At 40.8% G+C, this 14,244-nt stretch overlaps 1 protein-coding gene across 1 annotated transcript in view; it reads left to right on the top strand.

Moving 5' to 3' along the window:
* The window catches only part of LOC125963102 (translation initiation factor IF-2), a 181,656-nt gene that overhangs the window by 162,397 nt on the left and 5,015 nt on the right, over positions 1–14,244 (top strand). The window contains exon 4 of the mRNA XM_049704944.1: positions 6,147–6,220. Within this exon, the coding sequence (XP_049560901.1) occupies positions 6,147–6,157 (11 nt within the window). The 3' untranslated portion in view covers positions 6,158–6,220. The remainder of the gene's footprint in view (positions 1–6,146; positions 6,221–14,244) is intronic.

The following is a 14,244-nucleotide window of genomic DNA, read 5'->3' as shown; positions in this document are numbered from 1 at the left end:
TATCACCACTATCCATGTCCAGAAGTTTCTCATCATCCCAAACAGAAACTCTGTACATGCATACATTGTTTTATTGCACTTAACTTTATTGCACTTTGCAGACATTGGCTTTTTTATATATATATATAAATTAAAGGTTTGTAGCAACCTTGTGCTAGGCAAGTCTATTGGTGCCATTTTTCCAACAGCATTATTTTTAAATTAAGGTATGTACATTTTTTTAGACATAATGCTATTGCACGCTTAATAGACTATAGTTTAAACATAACTTTTATATGCACTGGGAAATCAAAAAATTCACGTGACTCACGTTATTACGATATTCGCTTTATTGAAAATGAACCCACAGTATCTCTGAGGTATGCCTGTACTCATTAAACAATAACTCCCCATTCCTTCCTCCTCCCAGCCTCTTATAACCTTTACTGTACTTTCTGTCTCTATGAATTTGCCTACTCTAAGTACCTCAGATAAGTGGAGTCATATAATATTTGTCCTTTTGTGACTGGGTTCTTTCACTTAGGTCTTTTTAAAGGTTCATCCATGTGGTAGCATGTGTCAGAACTCCATTCCTAAGCATTCTTGTACACATCTTTTGATGAACACATGCATTCATTTCTGTTGGGTTCCACCTAGGAATGGGATTGCTGGGTCATATAGTCCAGCATTTCCCCAAGGCTAGCACAGTCTGCTTTACTTCTCTCGACACTTTCTCTCCATACTCCTTATTCTTCCTTGCCTTCTGTCCACAATCCCTGCAATGCTCCTCCAGTATGAAAAAAAATCTTCCTATTACTCTATTTTCTCTTCAACCTACTGGACCATTGTTGTTGTTGCTGTAGTTGTTCACATGTATATATATAACAAAAAATAATACAATGAACATTATACACCCATTACCCAGCTCAAGAAATAAAATATTAGTAGTATCTTAGAGCTCCTCCCTAATCACTTCCTCCTCCTCCTCACAGAGATAACTGCTATCCTGAATTTTTTGCTGATCATTCCCTGGCGTTTCTCTATTTTTGGCCACCTATATATCCCTAAACAATCTATTGTTTAGTTTTGCCTATTTTTGAAAAAGGCATGGGAGCTGGAGTATTTATAGTTTTGTATTTGTCAGTCATTACTTAAGGGCTGCCCCTAAGGGACATCAATTTCCAGGCCCTGCCTGCTCTGGAAGCAGGCAATGGGAGGGCTCTGGCAGCCTGGGGGCAGTCCTCAGGCCGAGAGATGCAAGTGCTGGCTGTTGGGAGGGAAAGCACACTGGGGGTCAGCGTGCATGAAAATGGTAAAAGAGTGAAGTGGGTATAGGTGGAGTCTGCTCTATCTGTTGACTGTGATAGCTTCTTAAGTGAGCCTTCCTGCCTTGGTTTCTATCCGATACAACCCATTTTCCAGTCACAGTTATTCACTGAAATACTCAACAAATGTTTATTGAATACTTACGACGTGCCAGGCATGGTCCTTGCCTGGTGAATCTTATAGTTTAGCAGGACAGACAGACTCTAGACAAATAATTAAAACTGGGATGCATGGTATGGAATAGGAAGTAAGATCACGGTATTATGGGGTCATATGTCTAGAGAAAGCCTATCGGAATACTTCAATGGAGTCCTGAAGGAGTTATCTAAACAAAAAAGCAAAGGAAGGGGGCAGGGTGGGGGGTGAGGGATGAGGGATGGAAGGAGAGCATTCTAAGCAGAGGGGACCTTTTGTGCCAAATTTCAGAATTGAAAGAGAGCATTTCAAAGAACAGAAAGTACCAAGCACAATGCCATGGTTGTCTGGAGGAACATTTCTTAAAAATTGTGTCACAAATAAAACTTATTATGAACTGGTTTGTGGCTAGAATGAGGCTTGAGAAACTGGGAAGTTTGAGCCTTCAGAGATCTGAATTAGAAGGGAACAGATGCATCAGCGCGAGCAATATTTCAGAAACTCCCTTGCCTGTTAAATTAGAAAAGGCATAATCGATGGAAGTAGCACCCTGTATTTACTGGGCTGATTTTTATCTATATTTAAATCTGTATGTTTTAGCCAGTGCCTGAAATGTGGCCTGTCTGAAAGCAGGAAAGATGAATTACCAAATTATTTAGGGCTCTGGTCACTATTCTAATCTCTTCTAACCATTTCGTGATGTGAAACCACAACTTCTTCCTCTATTCGAGTCATCATTATCTATCTTTGAATGCATTTGGATTTCAACATGAACGTATGGATTTCACATATTTTATGTGCCAAGTCAGGGATGGAGGCTAGTGTAAATTTTAATATATTAAATTTCATGCCAAAGTAAACAGCCTTGCTTAGATTTCAAATGTGTATCTGTATGTGATCTCAGTAGCACCCCAAAGTTCCTGACTCCCTTGACCTACCACCCAGTCAGTCTGGGCAATCCCCAGCTCTGGGTAAACTTCCTCATCCATTTTCTCACCTTCTCAAAACTCCCAAGTATTGTTTAAGAAAGTCATGTAACCCTAATGATTAGTTACACTTGAAATTCCTTTTATATGATATCAGGTTAAAGCTATTTAATTCCTTTGTTTTGACTCCTTTATTCCCTTCCTTATATTCATTTTTCCAATCCCACCCTTTCACTTTCCTCAAGCTCCCTCCATTACTTTCCCACTATCTATCTCAGCCTCTCTGACCAAAGAAAAAATATTTTCTTCCTTTATTAAAGGAAAAATGTCCTTTTCCTGTCCAGAAAAGTTAACCTTTCTCTCCTTTTGAATACAGACTCCATCTTTTCCAGGACCCCAACCCTCTCACTTTTATCTGCAATTCTCACTTGCCAGGGCCCCCTTTCTCTCAGCTTACAGATGTTCTCATTGTTTTTATCCTTCCAAAGCATTTTCTCAACTTACAGTTGAGAGTGGCTATCGACCTCCCTTCACCTCCATGGTTATTACTGTATGAATGGTCTACATTCACTTTCCCTGTGTCCACTTCCAATTTACTTTTCGACCCACTTGAAACTCATGTCACTCAAACCTGTTCCTCCTCACTGCACTGTTCCCCTATCAATACCTCACTTCACCACTTGCTGCCTCTGTAGCCTAATTTCCCTCTCTTTCTTCAAACCGTTTCACTCCTCTGCTGAAATAGCACCCACCACAGTGGTTCTCAATCTTGGCTGCATATTGGAACCATCTGGGAAGCTTTTAAAAGTCCTGATCCCCAGGCTGCACCTCAAACCAATTACATCGAAAACTCTGGGGGTGGGATCCAGGCATTATAAGTTTCCATATCTCCATTTATGTTACCAGTGTGCAGCTGGAGTCGAGAACTCCTGCAGTAAGCCTTATCTTTGGCTTCTGTGTCAAAATCCTTACCTAAAGCTGATGGCAGGGAGGCAGTGTGATGTTGGAATCAGACAAATCTGAGTTTGAATCCTGGTCACACCACTTATTATTTATGTAACTTTCAGAAAGTTATTTAATTAATGTTTATGCATCTCATTTTTCTCAACTGTAAAGTTAGGATAGCAATACGTAATATTTGTAAAAATTAAATGAGTTAGCTTATGCAAGATGCTTGGCACATGTAGGCCCTCAGGACATGCGCTTTCTATGGCTCTGATTCTTCCTTCCCTTCTCTCAGATGTGCTGAGTGTTCTTGTTCCATCCTCCCTCCAAAACAATGCCATTTCCTTCCTCCCTCTTTTCTCTATCTGTATTTTCTTTCTTTGTTTTAAGTTTCAGTCCTAATCAAATGATTCCCCTATTTTGTTCTCTAGGTAAACTGTCCTCCTATGCTGTATGCTCCTTTTCCAAGTCCTTGTCAGGCATCTTCTGATATATGTCTTTAGCACCCAGGGTTCTTACTTTGCAAACCATAGAAATTGACTCTTATGGATTTAAACAGAAAAACAACCTATTGAAAAGATGTTGGCTATCTCCCAGCATCCCTGGGAAAGCTGGAAAACAGGCAAGATTGTAGAGAGGTTTCATACCTGGGACTCTGGCCAAAATTACTCAGCAGAGCCAGAGTGGTAAAGACAGCACTGCTGAATGCTGGATACTGCAGCTTCTAATGGACACTGGATCCTGCCACTGCCCTCACCTCCAAAAGAAGTCTCCCCTAGCCTTACATTTTTGCATCACTAACTCCAGATTCAAACCCCAAGACGGGCATGTCTGTTTAGCGAAAGCTAGTTTCAGCTGTACCCTAGCTGCAAGAGGAGCTGGGAAGCAAATATTTGGCTTTTTAAACTTCTGTAGTGGGAAGTGGGCCCTACCTTCTAACAAGACTTACACAGTGGGGATATTCCCGGGTGTGGGATGGGCACTCAAAAATGGCAAATGCCGGGCTTCCCTGGTGGCGCGGTGGTTGGGAGTCCGCCTGCCGATGCAGGGGACACGGGTTCGTGCCCCGGTCCGGGAAGATCCCACATGCCGCGGAGCGGCTGGGCCTGTGAGCCATGGCCGTTGAGCCTGCGCGTCCGGAGCCTGTGCTGCGCAACGGGTGAGGCCACAACAGTGAGAGGCCCACATACCGCAAAAAAAAAAAAAAAAAAAAAGGCAAATGCCTATTACAATGCCCTATAAATACCTCAAACTTAACATACCCCAACCAATCTGTATTCCACTCCACCTTCACTCCTCCCACCCCTTGCTCAAACTGGCCTTGCCAATTGGTTTTCTTATTCAGTCAATGATATCACAACTCTGATATTTCTTGAGCAATTTTCAGAATCTGTTGATTTGCTTTTCTTCTTCTTCAGGTTAGATCCTACTCCTTCAACCTTCTACATTTATATCTACTTGTACCAAATGTGCCTGATGAAGCTTTCTCATTTCTTAAGACTCATCTCAAAAATCACCTCCTCCATGGGCCTTCTCTGATCCTTTAATCAGGATGACTTTCTCCTTCCTTTGTGTTCCCACAGCACTAAATTTTGCACTTATTTAGTTGCTTATATGTGACTCTACCTTACTATGCTGTTAACTCTGAAATCAGAGATACATTCTATTTATCTTTGCCTCCCCATCACCTAAACCTAACGCCTTGTACTTAGTAAGTCACTCAAATTATGATTCGTTAGTTGAAATGCTTCATGCTAAAGCTCTTTCTTGTTGTAGATAATTATGTATATCACCAAATCAGACACGACTGAGTATAAGGCACATTGTTGTTTTATCTGCTAAATGACTAAATTTTAAAAATTGCCAATGAAACCGCAATATGATACATCATTGACTGTAAGATGCATCCTGATTTTTAGATGTAAAAATGTATTAAAAAGTTGCACCTTAGAATTTATGAAATGCAGTAGTTATTATGGTTTAATATATTCTACAAAGCCATTAGTTATGGATACTTTGCAGTATACTAAAAAACAGAAATAATATTTTGGGTTACAGTCTCTCAAAAGCCCATAGCATGGATACTTACACTAATCCACTTATGCTTCATTTATTTTTGATGCTTATGCATTTGACAAACGTATTCTCTGTTGTCAGGGATATTTTCTTTAAGTATTATGATATTTACCATATTATGGTATTCTTTAGGTGTATGGCTTGGGTCTAAAACTTATGAGGCTGCATTTAAATTACATGATTTGGATGTCAGGGTCCTGACGTATGAGAAGGTGGCTTTTCACTTGTTTTTGTTTCTTCCTGCTCTCTCTTATCTGATGTTCTGGGAGGGTCTTGAGAAAAAAGCGTAGGGCTTATGACTCCCGACCTGGTATGGGGGGCGGGCAGCCATGAAGAGGGGAGTCTCTGTACAAATGGCTAGACACAGGGAAGTTCTGGCATGGGCAAGTTTTGTAGGAGAAATCACCTCACCAAGAGATCCACAGATAGTATATGTAGTGTTTTTTAGGTAAAAAGAAAACGTTGCCCAGAGTGAAATCTGTTGCTTCTAACTTGGATTGACTTAGGTTGCTCTCCATCATGCCTCTGACAGCCCCAATTGCACACAGATGATAAGAGCTACACAGGTATTTCAGCTCAATTTATCAAGAGCACTGAGACAGGAAAGAGATGAATAAATGGTGATATATTCATTAAAATGTTTTTTAAAAATATCCTACTGCTTGCTGAGTGGTTTTGCTTCAAAAATTATGGACAAATGGAAATATTTTAAATTTAATGTTCTCTTTTTCCTTTTCCTCCTTCCCTCCTAACCCCAAGGCCAAATCTAATGGATTCCACTTTTCGCTGTGTAAATAAGACAGCGTCGTGCCCAGAGTTCCTCTCCTCCAGAGGTAGGTAAGGGAATTTATCAATCTTGTGTCCATTCCATCCCCCATCCCTCCCACGCAGATACTTAAAATAACTGCGGAGTCATAGTACCAGAGGCTCCCTCAGCCAGCAGAGTTCCATAACAAGGCAAGTGAGGAGCTCTTCTGGGTGAAAATGAACGTTCCCTGCTTATGTTTTGTTTAACCACAGCCATTTTGTCATTTTAAAAAACCTGAGGCTACTTTGAGGCTTGGTTCGCTTGAAGGTTTCTGTGAACGTTCTCAGTGGAAATAATAGCAAAAGCTCATTTTGTCAAAATGCCATATATGTTTGGAAAGCAAAGAAAGCCTTTTTTTAAAGACAAATGTTCCTTGAAAATAATGATATTTTATTTCATTATTTAAATTCAGCTGCAAGTATCTGGACCCTCAGACTGATATTTATTTTGCCTGATTTCCGCTTCACCAGAAAGAGAAAACATTAAAGATCACTCTCCACATTTTCACGAGCAGCTTTCACAAGGGTAATAGCTGTTGAAGTCTGTTTAAATTCGGGAGTAATTTGCTCCTTACGTAACAGAATATTTCAGAAAGCACCAGAGTACAGGAGAGAGTGCGCTTGTCAAAAACAAGGCTTTTAGTATGGAAATAAATTATTTTAATCACATTGCTTTTCGAAGCCCAGAGGACAAAGCTAAGGAAGTGGGGCCCCAGGAGTGAATGAGATTTAAGGTCTCTAGGCTTCAGTTAGAAAACATCTTGGGTGCGGCCTGTTATTTTGAGAGCATTAAACTCTTATTTATGGTTAACATGTAAGAGTCCATGTGACTTGATACTTTCAGTTCTATGATTGCAATGACTTGAAAGAAGTCTGTAGACCAGTTTCTCCAAAGTATGGTCCCAGATCAGCAGCATAAGCATCACGTGGGAACTTGTTAGAAATGCAAATTCTCACCCCTACCCAGACCTGATGAATCAAAACTCTGAAGATGGGGCCTGGCCATCTGTGTTTTAACAAGGCTTCCAGGGGATTCTTATGAATGCTAAACTTTGAGAACTACTGGTCTAGGACAATGGTCTTAGCTGAGTAATTTTCCTAAAGAATATATCTTCCTCACCCATACTGATAATTTGAAATTGGCTTACCAATTTCAAATTTATTTACCTTCTTGTCTCACCTTCAATAGACAAGAAGGTAAATAACCTTCTTGTCTTTTCCTATCAAACACATCTACAAACAAGTACCACTTGAGAGTAGTCAAGCGCACGAAGATTAAAGTGATCCTTATAAGCAGACAGTAGAAAGATAACTTACTGTTTTGTTATACATTATTCTAACACTGGTCCATATCACAAATAAATTATTTGGGAAAATCGAGGCAAGCACACCAGTTGCAATTTTGAGCATCCTGGAGGATGGAGGCCTTCCTAAAATTTAACATTCCCACACATACATACAGTTTATCCTCCAGTGTCTGTGCCTTTGCATATGCTGTTCCCCTTGCCTGGAATACCACTCTCACTTTCTAAACTGTCCTACTCTTGCTCCTTCAGTCTTGAGGAAGCCTTTCCTCAACCCCTAAGCTGGCACCTGGTCCTTCTCTTGTTCGTAACTTGTAACAACATGCGGTTTTATAATTATATTTTTGTCTCTCTGTGCGCTAGCTTAGATACTACTTGAGTGAAGGGTTGTCTTTAATAACTGTATACCTCAGTACCTAGCACAGTACTTGGCTCAGATTGGGGCATAATAACATTCTGAATAAATGAATGAATTAAAAACCCCATGCCCCATATACAGGCAACTTGTCAGTGCTCAGAAAGAAATTAAAATATTTTTTTCTTTTTAATTAATTAATTTATTTATTTTTGGCTGTGTTGGGGCTTTGTTTCTGTGCGAGGGCTTTCTCTAGTTGCGGCGAGCGGGGGGCCACTCTTCATCGCGGTGCGCGGGCCTCTCGCTGTCGCGGACTCTCCCGTTGCGGAGCACAGGCTCCAGACGCGCAGGCTCAGTAGCTGTGGCGCACGGGCTTAGTTGCTCCGCGGCATGTGGGATCTTCCCAGACCAGGGCTCGAACCCATCTCCCCTGCATTGGCAGGCGGACTCTCAACCGCTGCGCCACCAGGGAAGCCCCAAGAAATTAAAATATTAACTATGCTCTCAAGTATCACCCCTGTGGGATAATCTCTCTTCTCCTTCAGTTTTAGTTTTTGTTCATTAAAGAATAAAACAGTCCAGAGATTATATTAGCCGTGTGTTTTATATAGAATATTCAAAAGATATGAATAAGGGGTTAATAGACTCCTAGGAGAGCTAATTTCAAAGGACTTTCTTTTTTTCGAAGAACTGTCACATCCTGTTGTTTCATTTTATAGAACTGTATTCATCTACCTCAGGATAAATGTGCATATCAAGAATAATTCACAATTTTAAACAGCGAGAAATGTAATGAATGTTTCAAAAGGAAGTTGAAGGCAGAGGTATTGTGGCAGTACCTAGTAAGGTAATTGAATGAATGAAGGATTAATGCTGATTGTTTGGAAACTAGGTAAAATGCAGGAAAAACCTCAGTAGTCTAATAGAAGCAAAATGAAAGGAATAAGCAGTTAGGTGAAACAAATTAATGAAATCATGTGAATGAGCGTAGAGGGCCAGGTGTCACTGACTGTACTATTCGCCCACTAAATATGTTGGGGAAAACTGCTATGGTGAATACTTAGAAATAATTTGCACAGTGAGTCCCAAAATATTCACAACTTGGTACTGCATCTCCATTTTTTTTTTCGTCCTTCAGTTCTAGTGCATTAGAAAACATCTTTCTCCCCACCTGATACATGTCCAAATGAGTGTGAACTAATTGGCAAAACGGACAGTTTTTTCAGGACGCTGAACACAAATACTAATGGGTAGGAAGAATTGGCAACCTCATCTCTGAGGTCATTTTGGAAAACTTGCTCTTAAACCCAAGACCAGACGTAGAAGGTTGTCCATCGTCCTTCCCTGAAAGAATAGTGTTGGTTTAAAAGATGGCATACAGAGCTTCCCTGGTGGCGCAGTGGTTGAGAGTCCGCCTGCCATTGCAGGGGACACGGGTTCGTGCCCCGGTCCGGGAATATCCCACATGCCACAGAGTGGCTGGGCCCGTGAGCCATGGCCGCTGAGCCTGCGCGTCCGGAGCCTGTGCTCCGCAACGGGAGAGGCCACGGCGGTGAGAGGCCCGTGTACTGCAAAAAAAAAAAAAAAAGATGGCATACAAATAGGGGCAGTCTGGATGGCATGATGCTAAAACACATAGGGAAGAAAACGATTTGATTTTACTATTTCCAGCTCTTTATTGCCAATATTCTTAGGTGATAAACCTGGGGAAGCAAATGGAGGAAGAAGTGATTGTATTGGAAGGGAAGGGAAAAGTTCTTGCATGAATGCTTAATAGTAAAGCCTGGACTCATACTCAGAAGTCTAAGAATGATTCAAGTAGGGTATTGTGTAGAGCATTGCTCAGGGAACTTGTCCTGTTTATTAGAAGACAGAGTTTTCTTATCCAATCCCTGTTGAGAGGCAAAATAATTTCTTAACTCTTTACACCAGAACTAGAGAAAGGGACAATTTTAGTAAAGATGGGTTACTAATTTGGAAATCAACATGTCAAATTAAGACATTTCATCAGGTAGAAATACCCCAGCCTGCTAAGGCAAATGTTGACTTTAGCTGGATTTCATCGACAGATAAACCGGTCACTGCCACCACGTTTCTTCTCCATTATTTGTGCCCACCTACTCTTGGTAAATCGGGATACAAACCTGCTCATGAAAGTCAAGAGTCACTGTGTGCTCATCACTGTCATCTCCCACACTCTTCCCCACACCCTAACATAGACATACCAAGGGATTAGGGTTAGCACACCATGTTTGACCTGGGTTCTAATATAATGTTTTGAAAAATAGAAACAAAGACTTACCTACAGAGTTGAGGTCCATGTATTAGTTATCAAAGAAGAGGTGATAGAAAGGGTGGATTCATACTTTCAGGGTTAGAGAGATGAGATTTTATTTACATTTGATTGCCCTAAATGTGATCTCATCAAAAAATTGCTACCAAGAACCTGTAAAATAAAAAGCTTGTTTGTGGGAGTGTGTAAAATCAAATGGGTTTATTATTTAGGATTTGATCTCACCAAAACATGGAAGCTCAATGACTTTAAGGAAATTAGAATTTGACTTATTCTGTAGTCTAACCTGCCTGGTACACTATAAATGCATTTTCTTTGACTGGTTTATTCCTTCAGCTGTTTTGAGTTTAATTGGGGTCCTCTGTATAAACCACAGACAGCTTTGGGAAATGTGGTTGTTATTTATAGAACACCACAAGCCTACACTGTACTTTCAGTAGAGCTTAAATTGGACTGAATCTCTCATGCTATCAGCTCTGGGTTCTTTTTGGAGGAAGGGAAAAAACTCACTGCATTTTTTTTTTTTGCCTCTGTGTTTGTACTATTAGAAAACGAAAAGAAGCTCTAAAATACATTATGATCTAATGAAAGAAGTGGGAGAAAAAGAAAGGAAACAAGATAGAATAATGGAGTTTTGAGCTTCCTTTCCTAAGAAAATGCAGTAGGACTAAATAACACAGAACAAAATTGTTACAACAGACTCTTCTGTGAGATGTTCACAGAGAAAACTGGAGACTAGAGAACAGCCAGACGCCCAGCTGCGAAAGTGCTTCCTTTTGGAGAATTTGGAAGGCCAAGGGGAAAAAATGAGTTATATGAGGATGTAAGATATGTTTGTGGGGGTGGGGGATGAAAGGTCTATGAAGAACAAGGAGACAGTATTAGGCTGCCGGAACATCAGGAAAACAAGACACAGTGGAGTCACAAGTGGGCGAAGAGAAAAAGAGAAGCATGAAGAGGAAAGCACCAAGGGAAGAGGTGGGTGAGTAGAAGGAGGAGGTAATGATGAAACTTACCCACAGACTAAAGTTGTGAATATAAAGCCATTTTCATCATCAGTACAGGGGAACATTCTCTGCGGGGTCAGAGACAAGGTAGCATGTCCTTCACACACACAGATAAGCCTTGGATCACATCAGGTCTCTACTTAGAAAGTTCTAGTTGGATATCTCCATGTACACCTGGATGGGACTGTCAGGCAGGGCTGGAATGAGCTAAGGAGCAGAAGGGAGCTGAAGACCACCAGGCCTGAAGCCTCAGCTCTGTTATGGGAGAGTTTTCTTTTCTTTTTTTTTTTTTAATTTTCATTTATTTATTTATTTTTGGCTGCGTTGGGTCTTCATTGCTACACACGGACTTTCTCTAGTTGTGGAGAGCAGGGGCTACTCTTTGTTGCGGTGCGTGGGCTTCTCAGTGCAGTGGCTTCTCTTGTTCTGGAGCACAGGCTCTCGGCACGCGGCTCAGTAGTTGTGGCTCACGGGCTCTAGAGCGCAGGCTCAGTAGTTGTGGCACACGGGCTTAGTTACTCCACGGCATGTGGGATCTTCCAAGACCAGAGACAGAACCTGTGTCCCCTGCATTGGCAGGCAGATTCTTATCCACTGAGCCACCAGGGAAGCCCTGGCAGAGTTTTCTTGATCCCCATTGAAAAAATTTTGACAAGCCTCTAAAATATTGCTCCATTTTCCAAGAGTGTCTGGGAAATACTATAACAAGAGCACTGTAACTAATCCATCTGATATGAGGCTCCAGAGAAACCTCAACAAATGTCCATTTGGGAGAGAATTGAAGATTAAAAACTATGCTCAGGGTCTTAATTAAACATTATGTTAATTTTATGAATCCTAGGTTTTAAATATGAAACCACTGGACTCCTAATGATAACTGACTTGGGGAAACACTGTACTTTGCTTTCTATGAAGCAGGATGATTATCATATCCCCTCTTACCTTTACCTCCCCTGACCCCCAAATAGGCATGCTTGTTACATTGAGGAGACTTCTGGCATTTCTGCACAGCCTTATATGTAGGCAGATGAACTTTCAGAGCAGGCTTTGGAGGAGGAAATCTCATAAGCTTGGACCATATATCATTACTAAAAATTGGACCTGGCGTTTATCACAATTATTTGTTCACTTTCTTCTTCCCTCCCTCCCTCTCTCCCTTGATTCCTTCCTCAAACCTACAGATTCAGAATCTCCAGTGGTGCATCCCACGGATTTGTATTTTGTAAACACTCCTGTAATCCTGATGCCATCAGCCCAGCACTGGTTTTGTGAACACCTTAGAGGTTTCAAGACAGGACCTGCTTTCTGTGTAGGTTGCTGAGTAATCATAGGTGATTTTAAGGGTGGGGGAAGAGCACTCCTGCCTCCCAATATCTCACATATATTTGGGTTGATTTTTAAAATGCATTTGGCAGTGGACAAGACCTTTCAATTCACATCAGTGTAAAGAAATTTCTTTCTTTTTTCTTTTAACATGTCTAAGATGTAAATGATTCATACAAGATAATTTAATAAGAACAGGTGAGTGGGGGGAGAGTAAGAAGCCACCTGATGTACAATGATGGAGAAAGGGGGCATCATCTCCTAGAGGGAAAGGGCAGATTTCGGTACACTCTTCACAGCCTTGGTAAGGGTTGAGCTTACTTGAAACCCAATAGTTTATTTTTATTTTTTAATTAGATTATTTTATTTATTTGTTTATTTATGGCCACGTTGGATCTTTGTTGCTGCACGCGGGCTTTCTCTAGTTGCGGTGAGCGGGGGCTGCTCTTCGTGCGGTGCATGGGCTTCTCATTGAGGTGTCTTCTCTTGTTACGGAGCACGGGCTCCAGGCGCGCAGGCTTCAGTAGTTGTGGCTCTTGGGCTCTAGATTGCAGGCTCAGTAGTTGTGAGCACGGGCTTAGTTGCTCCATGGCATGTGGGATCTCCCCAGACCAGGGCTCGAACCCATGTTCCCTGCATTGGCAGGTGGATTCTTAACCACTGCCCCACCAGGGAAGTCCCAGTTTATCTATTTTTAAATAGAAGAGGTATGTTAGAATAAGCCTAAGGGACACATACTTGGAAAAGTTAACAGTAAGGACTTTGCTGTTAGGTGAGTTAAGTCTAACAATTTTCTAAGGCCTTAACAGAAAGCCAGGAAAGCAAAATTCTTAAGATGTCCCTCTCCAAAATGACTATCTTGGATATGGCACAAATGCCCAGCGCACAACCGCAAGATGAATAAAAGATGAATTCGTTGTAAAAGGCTTAGAGATGGATAGATGACATTTACATAATGATGTAAATTTGTACATAATGATGGAGAGTAGTTCATTTCTTTGAAAGCTGATAATGCCAGCACTCATGAAAGAAGTAGTTTCATGTTAATTTTGAGTTCTTCAAATTTGGACAGTTTTTTTCAAAGGAAAAAGACATACTTTCTACTCTTAGAAAGATCACAGAATTAGACAGCAATCATGTTCCTTTTTTCCCCAAGATCTGGGTGCTTTTCATCATTGCCAAACCCTAAAATTGAAAATTCCATACAAATGAATTTTAATATTTTACTGCAAATTGTCATGCCATAGATGAATTCCAATTAGCCTTCTTTTTCTACTTTATAATTAAGAAATAGGGCTGAGGATGGGGGGAAGGGGGCATAATTCTGGGCAGTGGCCAGGAAAAAAAGTGTAAAAAATTATATTGAGCACAGATTTACATAGTTTTACCATCTGTCTTCAATGACTTAGATCTAGTCTTGCTTCAGGAACTGGGACTATGTCAGATAACTCTTAAAAGTTGTTTCCAGAGTTCTGGTTCCCTCTTAATCAGGTGCTTTACATAAGTAAACATTGAAAAATAATGGAGTAAGGAAGACTTGGGGAGGACTGGATAGCTGTCTTCAGATATGTATAAGGCTGGCAAGTAGAAGAGGAAATACTTTGCCCTAGCTCTAGAAAAGTTTTAAGTTACACAAAAGAGTAGCTCTACTCAATCCAAGTAAGAAATAAGTAGAATCGATTGTCGTGCTGATATTCAGCTCTATTTTCCTGGAATTCTATAAGCAGAGTCTGATGGTTGTCTGTTAGTGATATTGTAGAAAACTGCA

Source organism: Orcinus orca, chromosome X, assembly GCF_937001465.1.
Source record: "Orcinus orca chromosome X, mOrcOrc1.1, whole genome shotgun sequence".
Taxonomy (NCBI): domain Eukaryota; kingdom Metazoa; phylum Chordata; class Mammalia; order Artiodactyla; family Delphinidae; genus Orcinus; species Orcinus orca.
This window is presented reverse-complemented; position numbering and strand designations above follow the sequence as displayed.